Below are 15801 nucleotides of genomic sequence, written 5' to 3' on the forward strand. Positions count from 1 at the left end.
TCTTCAAATGATCTATTCCATTCAATAGTTTTGTCTAATTCGAAGAAACTAATATTCTGCATATTCATGAAGTCATTGTGCCCTTATTTCCATATGAGATATTTTAATTTTCGCGTTTATTTTTATTCATACAAGATGAAGGAGTAAATATTTGATTATATCAAATAATTGTGTTTAATTCCTGATCAGTATCAATTACATATCTAGATGCCTCATTTTTGGGTATGAAAAGTTGAAAAATTGATGGGTATGAAATGGTTTATTGTGTCTTTCGTTCTATATAACTGCCTAAGAAGTAGTCGGTATAGCTGCTATTTGTGAAAACAAGTTCAATAATACTGGGCCAAAATCAATTTGTTATTTAACTACTGCTTGTTTCATTGATTTTTCTTAATTGGTGTCTTACTTTCAAAATGATATGTGGAAAAAGCATTATTCTAAATATATATTATTCTAAAATTATAAGAAATAAAAAAAAATCTCTTATCAGTTATTCACTTTTGATTATTTTTGATTCATTCAGTTAAAATCCCCAGTATTGAAACAATATATTATTTCTGGCCCAGCATCTCTAGAAAACAAGTGATTTTACGTTCCTATCATATACAATTCATAGATAAATATAGATATTTCAGTTTTGCCGAGATAATTACCTAAAATTACATAACATGTTGCAATTTACACTTCCGAATTTTTGTTCTCTTTTGAGGTGTCGATTATCCATCTAGATCTGATGGACTCCATATTTCTCAGGTTTTGGGAGTGGGTCCAAGGCTTCAGTTGCCTCAGTTCGTGCTCCAGCTCTAGGTCCTCGTCTGTGCGAGTTTCTGGAGACTTGGGAGCTACAACAGACACTGCAACATAGGCTTTAGGATTCCTGTTGATAAAAATCGGTTTACCGGTGACCCTATGATATGAAAAATATTTCGGATATGCTTTTGTAGTGCTCAAATCTGGGCTCGGTAGTTTGTTATGATCTAGAGGGTTATTAGAGGATAAATCTTTATTTACAAAAGTTACTTTGGAGTCTTCATTCCCAAATGTTGGCCATTCCTTCGGGGATGTCGTAGATACGACTGTGTTCATGAAAAGGCTGGTGTTGATATCTGGTTGACCATTGTCGCTGGTCATCGCTACTTCCTTGTTGATTTCTTCTTGCGAGTATTTCTTTTTTGATTTTTCTTCCATCGGTTCGGGAGTGGTTTTTTGGTCTTTGGATGTGGGTCCTTCGACTTCTTTCAGGATCGTTTGTATTTTTCTGGTGTTGTTCTGGTAGTCTTCGATCAGCTGCTTGGAGGTGAGGATATCTTGATCTATCTGGCCTGAAATAGAAAACGTCGAGTTAACTTTCATGATAGAAAATGATTTAGAATCAACCGGAAATAAATGCAATAATTTATTGCATAATTGTATGTTTTGATACAGATATTTACTTCTCATATATCGATATATAATGTAGAGAGAATTTCCTAAAGAAAAGTTGTATTTCCATCGATGTATTTTTCTAAGGGGATATCATGAGAATTTTGCGAGGTACGCCTATGATTCCTATGGCGAATAATCGAATGAACTGGTCCCAAAGATCAAAGGCAAGTTCCTGAGAGGCGTGTGAGGCATTAGCATATATATATTCTCCCCTTTGACCATAAGGATGTGCCTTCACTAGGAATTCTATTTGGAGCTAAAAAGCCTCTTGGCGCAAGCATACAAGTTAGGTGCATCAAGCGAATATCAGATCCTGGACGTAGTCCTCACAGGGAGAAAATGTCCTCGATATCAAAACATAGTCGGGGTCAGAGAAAAAATCGGAAATAATCCGTATATTCCATATCTTAGGGGTTAGTGAAAAGGCGGAGAGAATGTGATGAAATATATAACTACACCAAATGGATAGGTAAATTCCTACCTCATCATTCTCTTTAAGGACGTCTGTATTTTTTCATCAGAATAGCAAGATTTCAGTGGAAGAAATTATGTAGATGCAAACGAAATATACGAAAATGTACTTTGTATGAAAAGTTCTTTGTTTCGAAAAACGACGAATATAGAAGCTTCTTTAGTATCATGTAGCAAACACCCATTACTCCAACATTTCGACCCTCGTAAGATCTCCTCAAGAATTTAGTCAACAGCATCTCCTCACATATAAAACCTTTAATAGGATGGTTCGCACTCTTATCCCAAACAAAACGAATTCCACAAAACGGTCCAACATTTAACGCCTGCTACGATTATTGAATATTCAGGATTTGAGTTCCTCACCTGTTTCGACATCCAGAAATTCCCTATTGCAGGCACGAATGCTAAATAGGAGTTATTGAGGCCTGCGTGATGGCGTTTACAAATAACATATTCATGCCACGCATCTTGCTGCATACCAAACGGCTGATATATTTGTCCAGTTCGGATATGTAGTCAGATAGGTGTGACCGTGTATGTTCACCTGTAATTCGATGTTGTCCAGGATTTATGGCTGACGTTTTTCGGAAAATATTACGAGGGACTGGTGGCGGATTTCTGTATTGACGCGGGATGATAAAGTGGATTTATTTGGTCGAGGAATGTTATAAAACATTCAAAAAGCCTCGCTGTATACTGGCACACATGTGTCACTGGGAACGTTAACAAGAAAATTCTGTTTTTTACAAGAACCGCGAATTTCTGATCGAAATCATACAAAGCATCTTGTTCCCAAGCATGTTTCTTTTCCCTGAGTTTTACCTCATTTTTCTAACATTTTTGGAATCACTCCTCAAAATGTTTCGCAACTATTCATTTTCACGCTGTATGAAGGGTGTGAGTCTTTGACTCGTATAGATATTTCAACAGTATATTCTTGAGGTCAAAAGAAACACTTTCCGTATTATTTAGATATTTTTAACATCAATATTAGGACCATAAAACGGTCGTGTTAGTTGAATTGGAAAGTAAACTCTGCAAACATCAGTTGTTCTATAGGAGAATTATCAGGAGAATTTCATCTGAAATTGTAGCTTTACAAACTGATGCCACTCATATCTGAAGTACGCGTTTCGTAATACGTCTCCCTAATACTCTCGTTAGAGAAGAATTCCACGAAAAATCTCCAAAACGGGCAATTCCTCCTCGACAATAGTTTGGTCCATATATTTCAGCATCCTTACACGTCACCACTCTAGCAATTCAACCTAAGGATACCCATCTCCTCGATATATTACAGCGAAGGGCCCCTTTCAGTTGTCCGGATAATTTAATGCATTTCACCCGTTGATGAATATACGGACCGCTATTGGGAAATATCGAAAATTGATGTTCTGCGGAATTTGTACGAAAAACCCATTTCATTTAATGCTTTTTCGATGTCCTTCATATTTCAATTCTTCCATGGGCCCACAAAAGGGGAACTATGCCAAAGAATATAACAGCGATACCCTCGTTGGAGTAAAGTGGAGTTTGATGCAACTGTTGACAATGGCGTGATTATTTTAAAAGCGATTTTTCAATTTGATGCTTCGAAATATAGGCGTCAAATATGACGTGGGATGTATGAGATACAGGGTGAGTCGTTGACACTTACAAATATTTCAACAGTAGATTCTTGAGGTCAAAAGAAACACTTTTTTCCTATACCATTTTTTCCGAGTCGGCCCTGATAAAAAGATATAGCCATTTTAAGTTTTCATAATGAGCTGTGCCACCCCTGCAAAAACAGCTAAATCTAGCTAAATCTGTGACACTACAAATCTGTGGATCTTTCAAACAGAGTGGTATTCAGCCAAGGTACCCAATTTTTCAAATTTCACAGAAACTTTTCGATTTTTGAACAAATTACTCCAGAACGGCTCATTATACGAGAAAATATGGTGAATACATACCTTCATTTTACAGAACGTTAAAATATTCATTCGATAGCGTCCATTATACGAGAAAATATGGTGAATACATACCTTCATTTTACAGAACGTTAAAATATTCATTCGATAGCGTCCATTTCAGTATTGAGAGTTGGGTTCTTTGAATTTTTGTTATTTTTATGGTACGTTATGGTCATAATGAGAAATGACGTGGGTGATATCTTGTGTCCGACAAAGATTCACCAAATAAATGAAAAACTTTATTCCGAAATTCATTTCGTTCGATAAAACCGTTTGTTAGATAGAACAAAAAATAATTTTTTAATGGTTTTTTATCATCCTGTATCTTTGAAACCAAGCCGATTCGGAAAAAATGGTATGAGAAAAAAGTTTTTCTTTTGACCTCAAGAATCTACCCCTGTATATTTTTGACAAGCTCTGGATGATTCCAATTTCCAACGAAAATTCGTTTCCATAATTTATTGCCATTTGAAAAGTATCTCTATGCTATATTAGAATTGTTGGTTTTTATTGGAGAAAAACTCCTATACTCGATTTTCATAATCTTGATGCCAATTTCTTACCAGTAAGGAGATTTTGCAATGCATGAAAAATATGGTAAACGCTCGATGCCAGCTCCGGTCTAAATAGTGGATGCAGAACCTTCCTGGTCCTGAATTTGCCACTGTTAGAGCTGCTTCACAGCGTTTTCCCACACTGTTGTCGCATGTCATCTATTTTTCATCATTAATCTAAATGGCTCCAGTGCTAGAGTTCTAATGAACCCCAGTATCTGTTTGGCTTTAAGTAGAGTCATTCGGGGCAACTGTGCGCACTTTTGCCTTTCAAGTCAAACCCTGTTTCAAATGTTGAAGCTAGGAAAATTAAAACATATTCTTAAGATAGAGAATTTTCTAATCTAGAAAATAACATCAAAAAGCCAACAAACAAAAACGTTTTCTTTCCGCAAAAAAAAATTTAATGGTGAAAGTCGGAGTGCGTTCACATGCCCCGTATTGCGGGTAAGTGTGCGCACCCTCACGGGGTAAGTGAATGCAGTGCTTAGTGAACCACACAATCAAAACAAATTACAAAATAATGTCATCAAAATGTTACAATATTAGAGAAATGCTGTTTATTGTCAATACAGAAGCGCCTTTTTACAAGCACTGCATTATTGTTCGTGCCACTATTCCTGGTGAACACAACACTGGATACAATCCCCTGTTGGTGGCTCTTAATATTTTTCCGACCAAATAGGACAATATTGATCGAGTATTAACCAACAAAATCAACAATGTCATAATTTATTCCTCATTGAACTAATGCCCATATAATGAATCTATGCGCACACTTACCCGCGCACACTTTCCCCAGTAAGCCAAAACTTGAATTGTGGTTCTTGATCAGCTAAGGGAACCTAAAATGTTTTATTAAATATTTAGATTAATATGCCCATGATCGAATGAAATATTGTTTAACACTGTCGGACTCGGAACTTGGACCTGGCAGAATTTGCAGATATGCTGAAAATTAACAAGAAAACTAGTGAATTTGATTGATTGCAAATAAAAAGTTAACGAAACTTCGCACGCCGCACTTATATGAAAAACTAATTTGGCGATTCTGCGCCTTTGCTTCACCCAAATGAACCCCTCTTTCATACATTGCATAGTCGAGATATACGCACTGCGCACACTTACCCACTGCGCTCAGTTACCCCGAATGACTCTAAGTTACTTCCTCACTTCTAAAAATCTCTTGTCCAAAGCATTTTTTTGCGTTCGCTGAGCTTGTTATTTTGGCCAGATTCGTTGAATTTTCTTCGGCGTTCCCAAGCCATTTTAAAATATGAGCTTGACTATCAAACTGCATATCACATAATGATAGTTTCAATGACTATAATACCATTCAAGCATTTTGTCGAGCAAATCTTATTTCTCCATTAAAGAAAGTTATTTAATTCAACACCTTCATGGAACCTATTCACTCGTTCATCGAACTCCACGTGTCTAGTGAAAAAAAGCAACCAATGCAGTCTTCTTCTCTCCAACATCTCCCCCATATACTGAATAATACACCAAGTTAGAGTTCGGCACTAACTCGGAAAGACATTTCAAGACAAATTCTCTCAACTCACAGGCGTCGAATAAACAGCAACAGCGTTTATCATTTTTGTTATTCCGTCTGTTTTACCCCAAGACGCAGACGGTATTCCCACGTCGATAACATCCCCCCACAACGTCCGAATACGACATTTTCGGCAAATAACACGAAGTGCGGAATCACTTCATCCGACTGCTTTGTCCTGGATCGTTGTGACAGTTCAAAGAAACGTTCATTTTCGGAACCCCGTCACGAAACCTTACTTTATATCAAGTCCAAATGAGTGACACGGGTCTGGGATTTAACGACTTCCTTCACTTTCTGCTCCGGGAGAAATTGTTATCTTTATAACTTCGGACAATTTTTTTCGAGGGTGGAGTGGGAATTGCCTCATAACAATCCCTCGAGTCGGAGGTATATATAAAAAAGTCGTCGGCAAAGAGAAAAGAAAGGTTAGGGTTGCCAGTAAGGCTGTCCGCACACGAGGAAACTGCAGTAGCGGAACTTCAGTCTCCTAAATTGGGTAACTGGAGTATGTCTAGTCAATCAACTCAGGTTTCCCAACTCGAGTTACGTTTTTCCAAGCACAGGGCAGCTCGCAAGATATTGGAATAACGCGTAATGAGCGATCTTTTCATCTCAGCTGTAAGCAGGTTTATATTGGAACATAGAAAGGGTTCCCGAGTCCACGAAGGATTATGTACTATCCGTAAGGCCTGCCGCAGACATGCAATTTTCAGTTTTGCAACTGTTTAGTTGCAGAAGTGAGTACAATGCATTTATATGGGACCCCGCACACATGCAACTGAAAAGTTTTGCGATCGAATAGTTTCAGCCCCGACAGAAACTAAACGATTGCGCAACTGTTTTGAGCACAACGTTCATAGTGCAGCTGCGCCCACTTGCGATCGAATAGTTGCAAGTTCTCTCTTCCGAAGTGAACCATGTTCCATGCGCGAGAAGGTAAGCAATTGAATTCGTTCGTTTATTTGCATGATTGAATGAAATTGATGTTTTTACTAAATGATTGTAATATCGGAGCGGAGATTTTAGGCCGTAAATGTTTTCAAGATAATGATCTATAGTTAAAACCATTACAATTGGTCATAATAACTTTTTGACAAAAAATAAAATTTTTCTTTTTAAGAATTCGAAGATGACGGCGACTGGACGGAAAAGTTCATTCAAGTTATCCAAAGTAGACCTCCCATATTCAATACACGGCTACCAGAACATTCTGACCGGAATTTAATCTGTCGCCTGTGGGAAGAAATTTATGAAATCATGGTACCACGATGGCAAGAATTGACCCCAGCTCAAAAATCATCCAAAGGTAAATAATAAAATAATAGATTTGAATATAGGTAGCATGAAATCGATTTATTCACATTCAACTTCAAGTCATATCTTATCGTACTGCCAAGGAATAGAACCTTGAGGTGAAGTAAAGTAATTCACAAAATAATTTCTTGCTGTGGAGCCAGCATGGGTCCCTCGAATATTTGTGTTACTTAGATTGGCCAGGGGGCATGTATATAATGTATCTTCATAATTTATTCCATCTTTCTGCCTCACATAATTATGAAGGACGCAACATGCCTTGATAATAGCATCACAAAATGGAAGATCCACATCTAATGGTCTGTGCAGAATCCTCCATTTGTTGGCCATGATCCCAAATGTACACTCGACCATTCTTCTTGCCCTAGTCAGTCGATAGTTGTAAATCCTTTTTGCAATACTCAAGTTCCGTCGTCCAAATGGTCGTTGAACGTGTTCGGACATTGCAAAAGCTTCATCAGCCACAAAAACAAATGGCATTGGGGTTCCTGTGTCGTCATTTGGTAACCGTTGATTGGGAGGCAAATTTAGAGTACCTTCGTATAGTCTTTTACCGAAATTCGATCGCTGAAAAACATGTGAATCACTAGCACTCCCATATGATCCAATATCAACAGATATGAAACAATAATCCGCATCTGCAACAGCCATCAGAACTACAGAAAAAAAATGTTTGTAGTTCATGAACTGAGAGCCTGTACGATTTGGCTTCCGAATTCTTATATGTTTGCCGTCTATTGCACCCACACAGTTTGGAAAATGTGTAACAGTTGCAAACTTCTCAGCAATGTGTCGCCATGATTCTTCTGTCTTTGCAGGCATAACTTCATCTTTGAGACACCTCCATATTTGCTCGCATGTCTCTTTAACAATCCGTCTTATAGTTGATTCTCCAATCAGGAATTCATAATGAAGTGATTGAAAACTATTTCCCGTTCCAAGGTATCTACGACAAAAAAACCAGTTTTATAAGAATTCTGAAACTTATTTAGAATAGAGAGAAATGAGACGTTCATAGATAAGAAAATGAAATTAAAACTATTTTTTTTTCCTTAGGAAACAAAATACAAAACAGGTGGAGGAATCTGAAAACATGTTTTCGCAGGGAACTCAACAAGCAGAAAGGCTCTTCGGGTCAGGCTGCAAGTAAGCGCAAAAAATATGTTTACTTTGACCAGTTACTGTTTCTCCTACCCACAATGGAAGACAGGGCAACAGTAAGCGAATGTACGTCCATAGAAGAAGACTATTCCGGAAGCGATGATGAGTCTCAAGTTATTCAGGTAGAAGACCAATCACAAAATAATGAAATAAAATTGAGTCAGCCGGGTCCTTCCACTCAAAATCCACAACCAATAAATCCGACTACTAATTCCACCCCAAGTAAACATCTAACTACCCCGCTTGGTACTTCTACCCGAAATAGACAACTGATGACACCCAAACGTACAATACCATTAAAAAAAAAACGGAAACCTATGAGGAATCCTTACTAGCCATTTTGAAAGAGAAAAAAGCAGAACCAATCGATGAAGACCAATTCTTTCTTCTTTCATTGGTACCATCATTCAAGAAATTGAATGATGCACAGAAGCTTGATGCTAAGATGGAATTTTTATCGACATTGAAACGTCTTACACAAACGAATGAAACTTCTTACTATCAAACCTCCCAAGGATACAGGAATCATCATAGTTATGGGTATCCTGCTTATTCAGGCAATTTAGTGTCACCAGCAAATTTATTTCGGACTTATAATATCGAAAATTATCAATCACATTCCTCAACATCTACACCAGCTTTGAGTGAAATTTCGCAAAGAAGTTCTGCTAGTAGTTGTGATCACCTCATTTCCATGGAGGTTCCAGACTTCACTTGAAAATGTAGAAGCACACAGGATGTACAGTTATTATATACACACCTATACGTATGTGATAATAAAATTTTCTCAACATGCTTGTACGAAAATATTTCCCTTACCTTAAAGTAACTGAAAGTCTTTCTTCTGGAATGATGGCTTTCCTCCACTTTGTGTCTCGATATGTAATATAGGGTCGTATCATTTCCAAAAGTTCATCAAAACTTGCTATACTCATTCGGTAATACTTAAAAAACTTTTTGGGGTATTTTCTTAAATCTGAATACACTTGATGAAATTGACCCTTCATCAAACGCTGGGAAACGATTGGGTGTACCCAATATTTCCTCTTTTGCCGAATTTTTTTTCGCCTATGGAGCTCAAGGGCGCACACCGCTGCTAACTCGTCGAAGTCCATATTGCAACTGAATAGTTGCATGTGTGCGTCCACCTGGAGACCAAACTATTCGGTTGCGTATGTGTGCGGATTCGAACCGCTTGCAATCAAACTGTTGCGCAACTATCGCGAAACTGAAAAGTTGCATGTCTGCGCCAGGCCTAATTCAATCAAAAAGGGGTGCCCCTAATCCTCATTCAGTTAAAGATCAATTAGCTCCACTGAGCCGTTGTTCTTTACGTCACCAGTCACCCTGTATATACACTGCGCAAAAAAATTAGCGCACATTCTGAAAATTTCAATTTTAATGAAAGTTAACTCTACATTGACTTTATAACTTATTTTTTATGTTCTCTCGGGAAGGTTTTGAACGAAACAAGACACATTAAATGGAAGAAAAATTCAGGATTTCACCGAATCTTATGTGAAAGAAGAGAAATGAACAATTTTCAAAATATTGAAATGCTGATAAGTGATTTAATACTTGGTATTTCCACCCCTTGTGTTAATTACAGCTCGGCAAAGACGGTTCATACTCAAAATGAGTGATCTTAAAATGTTCTGATCTAATCCTTTCCAGATTTCTCCGAGTTAGATTCCTAAGTCATTAAGAGTAGCTGGATGATTTTCTGAACTTCTCAGCCTTCTATTGAGGTTGCCCTAAACCTGCTCAATCGGATTGATATCTGGACTTCTTGCTGGCCATTCCATTCGAGAGACTTCAACCTCTTCAAGGTACTCCTGAACGATGCGCGCACGATGGGTTCTGGCATTATCGTCCATAAAAATGAAATTTTCACCAATGTATGGGGCAAATGGCACTACATGCTCTTCAAGAATGTTCCTTATATACTTATCAGCATTCATAGCTCCATTATCAACGACCACTAGGTCTTTGCGAGCAGTCAAAGATATTCCACCCCATACCATAATCGATCCTCCCCCGAAACCAGTAGTATTCAGGAAATTGCACTGAGCATATCTTTCGTGTGGACGTCTGTATACAAGGGAACGTCGATCACAATGGTAGAGGCAGAATCTAGACTCATCTGTGAAGAGAACTCTTTCCCAATCGGCCTCTTCCCAATGGATATGCTCTCTCCCAAAATCCAAACGCGCCCTTCGATGGGCTGGGGTAAGAGCTGGGCCTCTTGCCGCGACACGAGGCCTTAAATCATATTCTCTGAGGCGATTTCTTATTGTCTGCGACTCTGCGTGCTAATTTGCACCTCATGAGTTTGCTCAAGCTGAATTTGAAGGAGGCGAGCGGTTGCAAACCGTTGTCTCAACGAAGAAACTCTCAAGTAACGTTCTTGAATGGCAGTTGTTACCCGTGGTCTACCCTGTCCTGGTCTTCGGACATTCATACCTGTCTCCCTGAATCGCAACATTCTGGACACACTTGTATGGGAAACTCCAAACCTTTCTGCAATTCTTGTGTATGTTCACCCTTCTTCTCGCAAAACTACCGCTTGGGCACATTCCTCTTGGGTCAAATTGCGTGTTTCGCGTTGCACAGCGATCGAGTGTAGAAAATCAAACGAAAGAAAAACTTGATCGAGAACAACTGATTTTAGAATGGAGCCAATACATTCAAAATCTGATAATATCATCTTTTTTTATTCCTGCTGGGAAAAACATCTGAATTGAAGAAAACCGTTGAAAGTGGATAACATATGCATGCATAATTCTGATAAAAATAATTATCATTGTGAACACCTTCAGTTGTAGAATAAATTTGAGATTTCCATAATGTGCGCAGTGTATTAGATTTTGGTAAATGTCCAACCAGTGTGAAATGATTTAATTCACCTAGAAGTGTGCTGAATAATGAACGTTTCTAGGAGGCATAGAAATCCCCAGTGTGTGAAACCTATCACGACGGTCAGTTAATAATAAAACATCTTCCCTGGGTGTATGGGGAAAAGTGGAAACTTTATTTTGTCGATTCGTTTTCCACGCAACTTCGTAGAACTTCTCAGTCGACATCCTATCAAATTTAGATCGCCCTATCACAAAAGCCACGTGTAATAATTCAAGAAGATGCAAGAATAACAAAACTGTCAGTTGTCAGAGACATATAGGACCACTTGATCACCTCTGACCCTTCTTGGAATCCGACAGGGATGACCTTCCGTACGGCAAATGTTCTTGACGTCGCCCAAAACGGACGAAATTTATTAATTTCAACAACAGACGGTTCCTCGCCATGATATATTATTCATTTGCCTAGTTTTTATAGGACTGTTTCGAATATGGTATACGATATTTCATACAATATTTATTGTACACTGCGGCATGCCGACATGCGGCGTTCATTAAATTCCGGGCAAAATAAACGAGAACGGACGGACTAGTTGAACAATAGTGTTTTCGTGTTTCAGTCCAAGTGTAAATATTGAAACTGCGACGCGATCCAAATATTTTTTTTACTGAAACGATCCACGCAGGTTTTACCCAAATACGGGGATTACCGTGGATCAATGGAATGAAAGACGAGTTTTTTACTGGTTTTGAAGGTCTGCATGTCAAAACTCCTCGGAAAAGTCTGCTAGAGAAACCCACAGATTACTGTAATCTGAGGGGAGACCAGAGTTCCAAAGTCTGGATGCTCTAGGTAAAATGCGTTCGTGTTCAAGTAGGCTGAGGAATTTTGAAGAATTCTGTGACCAAACCTTATTTTTAACTTGTGTACCATTTTCCAGGTAATCTGTCAAGTTTGCATTTTGGATTGTTGCATCAACATTATCATGATAGGAGGTTTTTAGCGACGTGCAAAAAAGTAATTTCAGGATCGAGTATTCAATGTTCTGCATGTGAATTGAGACCACTGAGGTCGTTGAGATTTCGAGGTTTAATACTAAAAGAGTTGCTTTTTCAGAATATGTATCACTTTCAGCTCTTCGATGATTTTTGTGGTAGATATGCGTGTAGAAATTTGACCTTCGAAACAGATGAGATGGGTCACTTAAAGATTCGTCAAGATCAAACGGTTGCACCGAGGTCGATGGAATTTCGAGATTTATTACTAGAAGAAATGCTTTTTCAGAATATGTATCAATTTTGGCTTTACGACGATTTTTCTGGAAGATACGCGACCCTGAAGTGGACCTTCGAAAAATTCCGAGAAAGATGGTGTCACCAAAAAATTCGTCAAGACCACCTCAGATAAACTTTGAACTAAAGTTCACAGATATATTGGATTTCGATATTTATGAGGGGGTAACTACCCCTATAATCTCACCCGTAAATCCGCCCAATAGAAGGAGCGTTCGAGTCAACAAACAATAGGGCGACTAAAGGTGGAACATACGCCTATTCTGTCGACCAACGACACATTCATCGGACGCTTTTGAATTCGAATACCTAATACTCTCCAAACGGAGCCTGTCGAAATTGAGGACTGGTCCTGGAGAGGTGAAATATGGGCACTGAGGGAACTGATGATATCTTTCGAAAGCCCTCATTGATCCGCTACCGTGTGGATGGATATCTCAGGTAGGAGCTCACGTCTACGCTCGAGCAGCATTTAAATAAAGATAAAGCCCCATTCAATTCCTGCTGGACGTCGAATCTATTGGGGAACGTATCAGGAGTAGCAGCAGTTGAAAGAATAAATATTTGCTGCAGATCGACACATCGGGACCTGGGGATTCGGAGATATTCCGCGAAATTGTGCGGGATCTCCATAGAATATTTTATCGAAGTTTTTGGAGGTTGCTGGAGATGGCTAAACGCCTGGTAGACGGATGAAGAATATGTTTCCAATTTGGGAATTTCTGACAGTGTCACATTTTCATAAAGTGAAAAAAGACAATAATTATAATAATAAGGCATAATTCACATTAGGGACTTCAACAGCCAGTGGCATAATCAATTTTAAAGTGTCTTTGATTTACCTCAAAATTGATTATGAGCGGACTGTAAAAATTCAGGAAAGTTGTTTTTACAACAACCTGGTGATCTACTTTTATAATAAAAGATGATGTGTTTTGATGATATACATTACCTTATTATTAGATTTCGATAAATGTTGGGGCAAAACCCTCAGGCAATGAAACTTTTGCTCTAATAGCTATTGATTTTAAACTTACGTAATAAATTATGCACTTTGCTCCACTGGTCAGGATTGGCTGTAATCTTGACGAGCAACTCCAACAGTAATTCACTGGCTCCGATATTCTCATCATTGGTAACCTGAAGAATAAGAAGAGAATACTTATAAAACTTATATGAAGCTCATGAGTATCATATTATTTTATAAGTTGGCATTCCGTAAAATTTTCTATAGATGTTCATCAAGTTTTGGTCACATCAATGCAATATTGTGGCTGAATACAACTCTGTTTGAAAGATCCACAGATGTGTAGTGTCATAGATTTTGCTAGTTATTCTGAAGGTAATATTGTTTTTCCAGGGGTGGTACAGCTCATTATGAAAACTTAAAATGGCTATATCTTTTTATCAGGGCCGAATCAGGAAAAAATGGTATAGGAAAAAAGTGTTTCTTATGTCTACTGTTAAAATATTTGTACGAGTCAAGGACTCACCCTATATAGGTTGATCATCAATGTCTACAAATTTCCATTTCAGGAACATGGTGTGATTTAAAGAAAGAATAATGTTCAGTCAAAGAACATCAACCTTCAAAATTGCATAGACTATTTGGCGACGAATTTTTTTGAACGGGCGTTATTTGCAAAAGTCCGACTGTTTTTCTTTGCTTAGAATGTGAGAGTCAAATAACTCGATGATTTCGTGAATATTGTACCTTTGTGTGAAACTCGAGTTTGTCCCCTATTGAATATGAATGCAACAGTGGTCGTGTGTCCACAATATATCATTGACACTGCCCGCGTATTAGATGGATAGCCCGAAACGAAAACCAACATTGACATAACTCCATTATCGGAATAACTATGGGTGGATATTTTCTGCTAATGTTTAATCAATGTTGGAGGCCATTAATGGTGGTTATCACTGTGGTAACATCAACGGACTAGTTTTATTGGTCAATTGAACAGGTTTGAAATAGTGGTTGCTGCGGTATGGCGATATCATAACAGCCAAATAGTTCGTTCATGTGGAAAATGCGGGAAATTTCAAGTCGGTTCTGCAAGTTTCGAACTTATGCCATTAAAACGGAATTTTGATGTTGTGGTCAACACATTAATCAGTTTATTTCGTCGGGGTATATGGAGAGTGATAAACTGAAACGAACGGTCTCCAAGTTTCGAAATTTATCTTCGAATAACCGAATTAACTTCTTCCTCAACAACTATCAATCTCAGATATTAAGCAAACGGCCTTATAGATCAACAAAAGATGCGGTTCCAGCTTTATTCCGTCTATTTCCTATTTGCAGCTGAACCCATATAACTTCAGCAAGTTCATTAAAAGTTCGTCATTGCTGTTGAATGTGAGTGTTATATGAGGAAAACGACATAAACAAGACCTGCCTAGAGGGCTGGTGAACTGTAAATAAATCCTGCTTTCACGTGTAAATGGATAAATGTACAGGGCGTTAAATAATGGCTGGAAATGTTGAGGGATGATTCGTTGTCAAAAAACACCGAGTGTTAAAATTCCCTATTAAACCTTTAGAAAGCCCATTCAATTGGAATATTTTTTTTGTCTCGAGCAATTTTTCATGAAACGCAAGATTTTTGAGAAAAATCGAAAAATTTGATTGAAAGCATTTTGAGATTCGGAATTCTACTTGTTAATCACAGGTGGCGCAGTTAAAAAAATCTTAAAGGAATCCATCGCCAAGATAGGTATCACTGTACAGAATGGGCAAAATTCGTTGTCTACTGAGGGGAACCTGAGAAACATAGCAGCTAGAAGAAAACAGATGACACATTCTCGGGGTCTTTTTTTATGACCAATCTAAATCTGACAACGGAATCGGCCTATCCTTTTTAGATTTTGAGTTATAAAAAAAATTTATATTTTGAAGATTCCGAAAAATTCTTATAACTTTTTTGTCTTTGAAGTTACAGATCTGAAACGTGAACCTTCTTAGGAACTTTCATACATAGCATCTACTGACAAAAGATTATTTTCCAATTCAAAAATAACAAATTCAATAGAAGTTTGCATTTAAAAAAAAAAGTTCACCTAATGATTCGAAATGAAAAAATATTTTGAGCTCATAAGTAGATTCTACGTAAAAAAGTGCCTGTAGAAGGTTCAAGTTTCAGATTTGTAACTGCAAAGACAAAAAAGTTATGAGAACTTTACGAAATTGTCAAACTTCAAAATGA

At 37.9% G+C, this 15801-nt stretch overlaps 2 protein-coding genes across 3 annotated transcripts in view; one reads left to right on the forward strand and one right to left on the reverse strand.

Moving 5' to 3' along the window:
• Positions 1-462: 462 nt before the first annotated feature.
• LOC123307665 overlaps positions 463-15801 on the reverse strand; it is a 48950-nt gene continuing 33611 nt past the window's right edge. For both annotated transcript variants that reach the window (XM_044890063.1, XM_044890062.1), the window contains 2 exons: positions 13630-13732; positions 463-1322 (listed from right to left, as the gene is read on the reverse strand). In XM_044890063.1, coding sequence (XP_044745998.1) covers positions 679-1322; positions 13630-13732 — 747 coding nt within the window. In that variant the 3' untranslated portion in view covers positions 463-678. The remainder of the gene's footprint in view (positions 1323-13629; positions 13733-15801) is intronic.
• LOC123307667 lies at positions 6763-9154 on the forward strand. The gene is made up of 2 exons (XM_044890066.1): positions 6763-7272; positions 8337-9154. Exons 1-2 carry the CDS (start codon positions 7224-7226, stop codon positions 8774-8776), a joined length of 489 nt encoding a protein of 162 aa, XP_044746001.1. The 5' UTR covers positions 6763-7223; the 3' UTR covers positions 8777-9154.

The sequence above is a fragment of the Coccinella septempunctata genome, chromosome 2 (assembly GCF_907165205.1).
Source record: "Coccinella septempunctata chromosome 2, icCocSept1.1, whole genome shotgun sequence".
Taxonomy (NCBI): domain Eukaryota; kingdom Metazoa; phylum Arthropoda; class Insecta; order Coleoptera; family Coccinellidae; genus Coccinella; species Coccinella septempunctata.

Bases quoted from the DNA above. Each gene is read 5' to 3' on its own strand.
- LOC123307667 (XM_044890066.1), top strand. From the start codon at position 7,224: ATGGTACCACGATGGCAAGAATTGACCCCAGCTCAAAAATCATCCAAA. The intron at 7,273-8,336 runs GTAAATAATAAA...TTTTTTCCTTAG, and splicing joins AGCTCAAAAATCATCCAAAG to GAAACAAAATACAAAACAGG.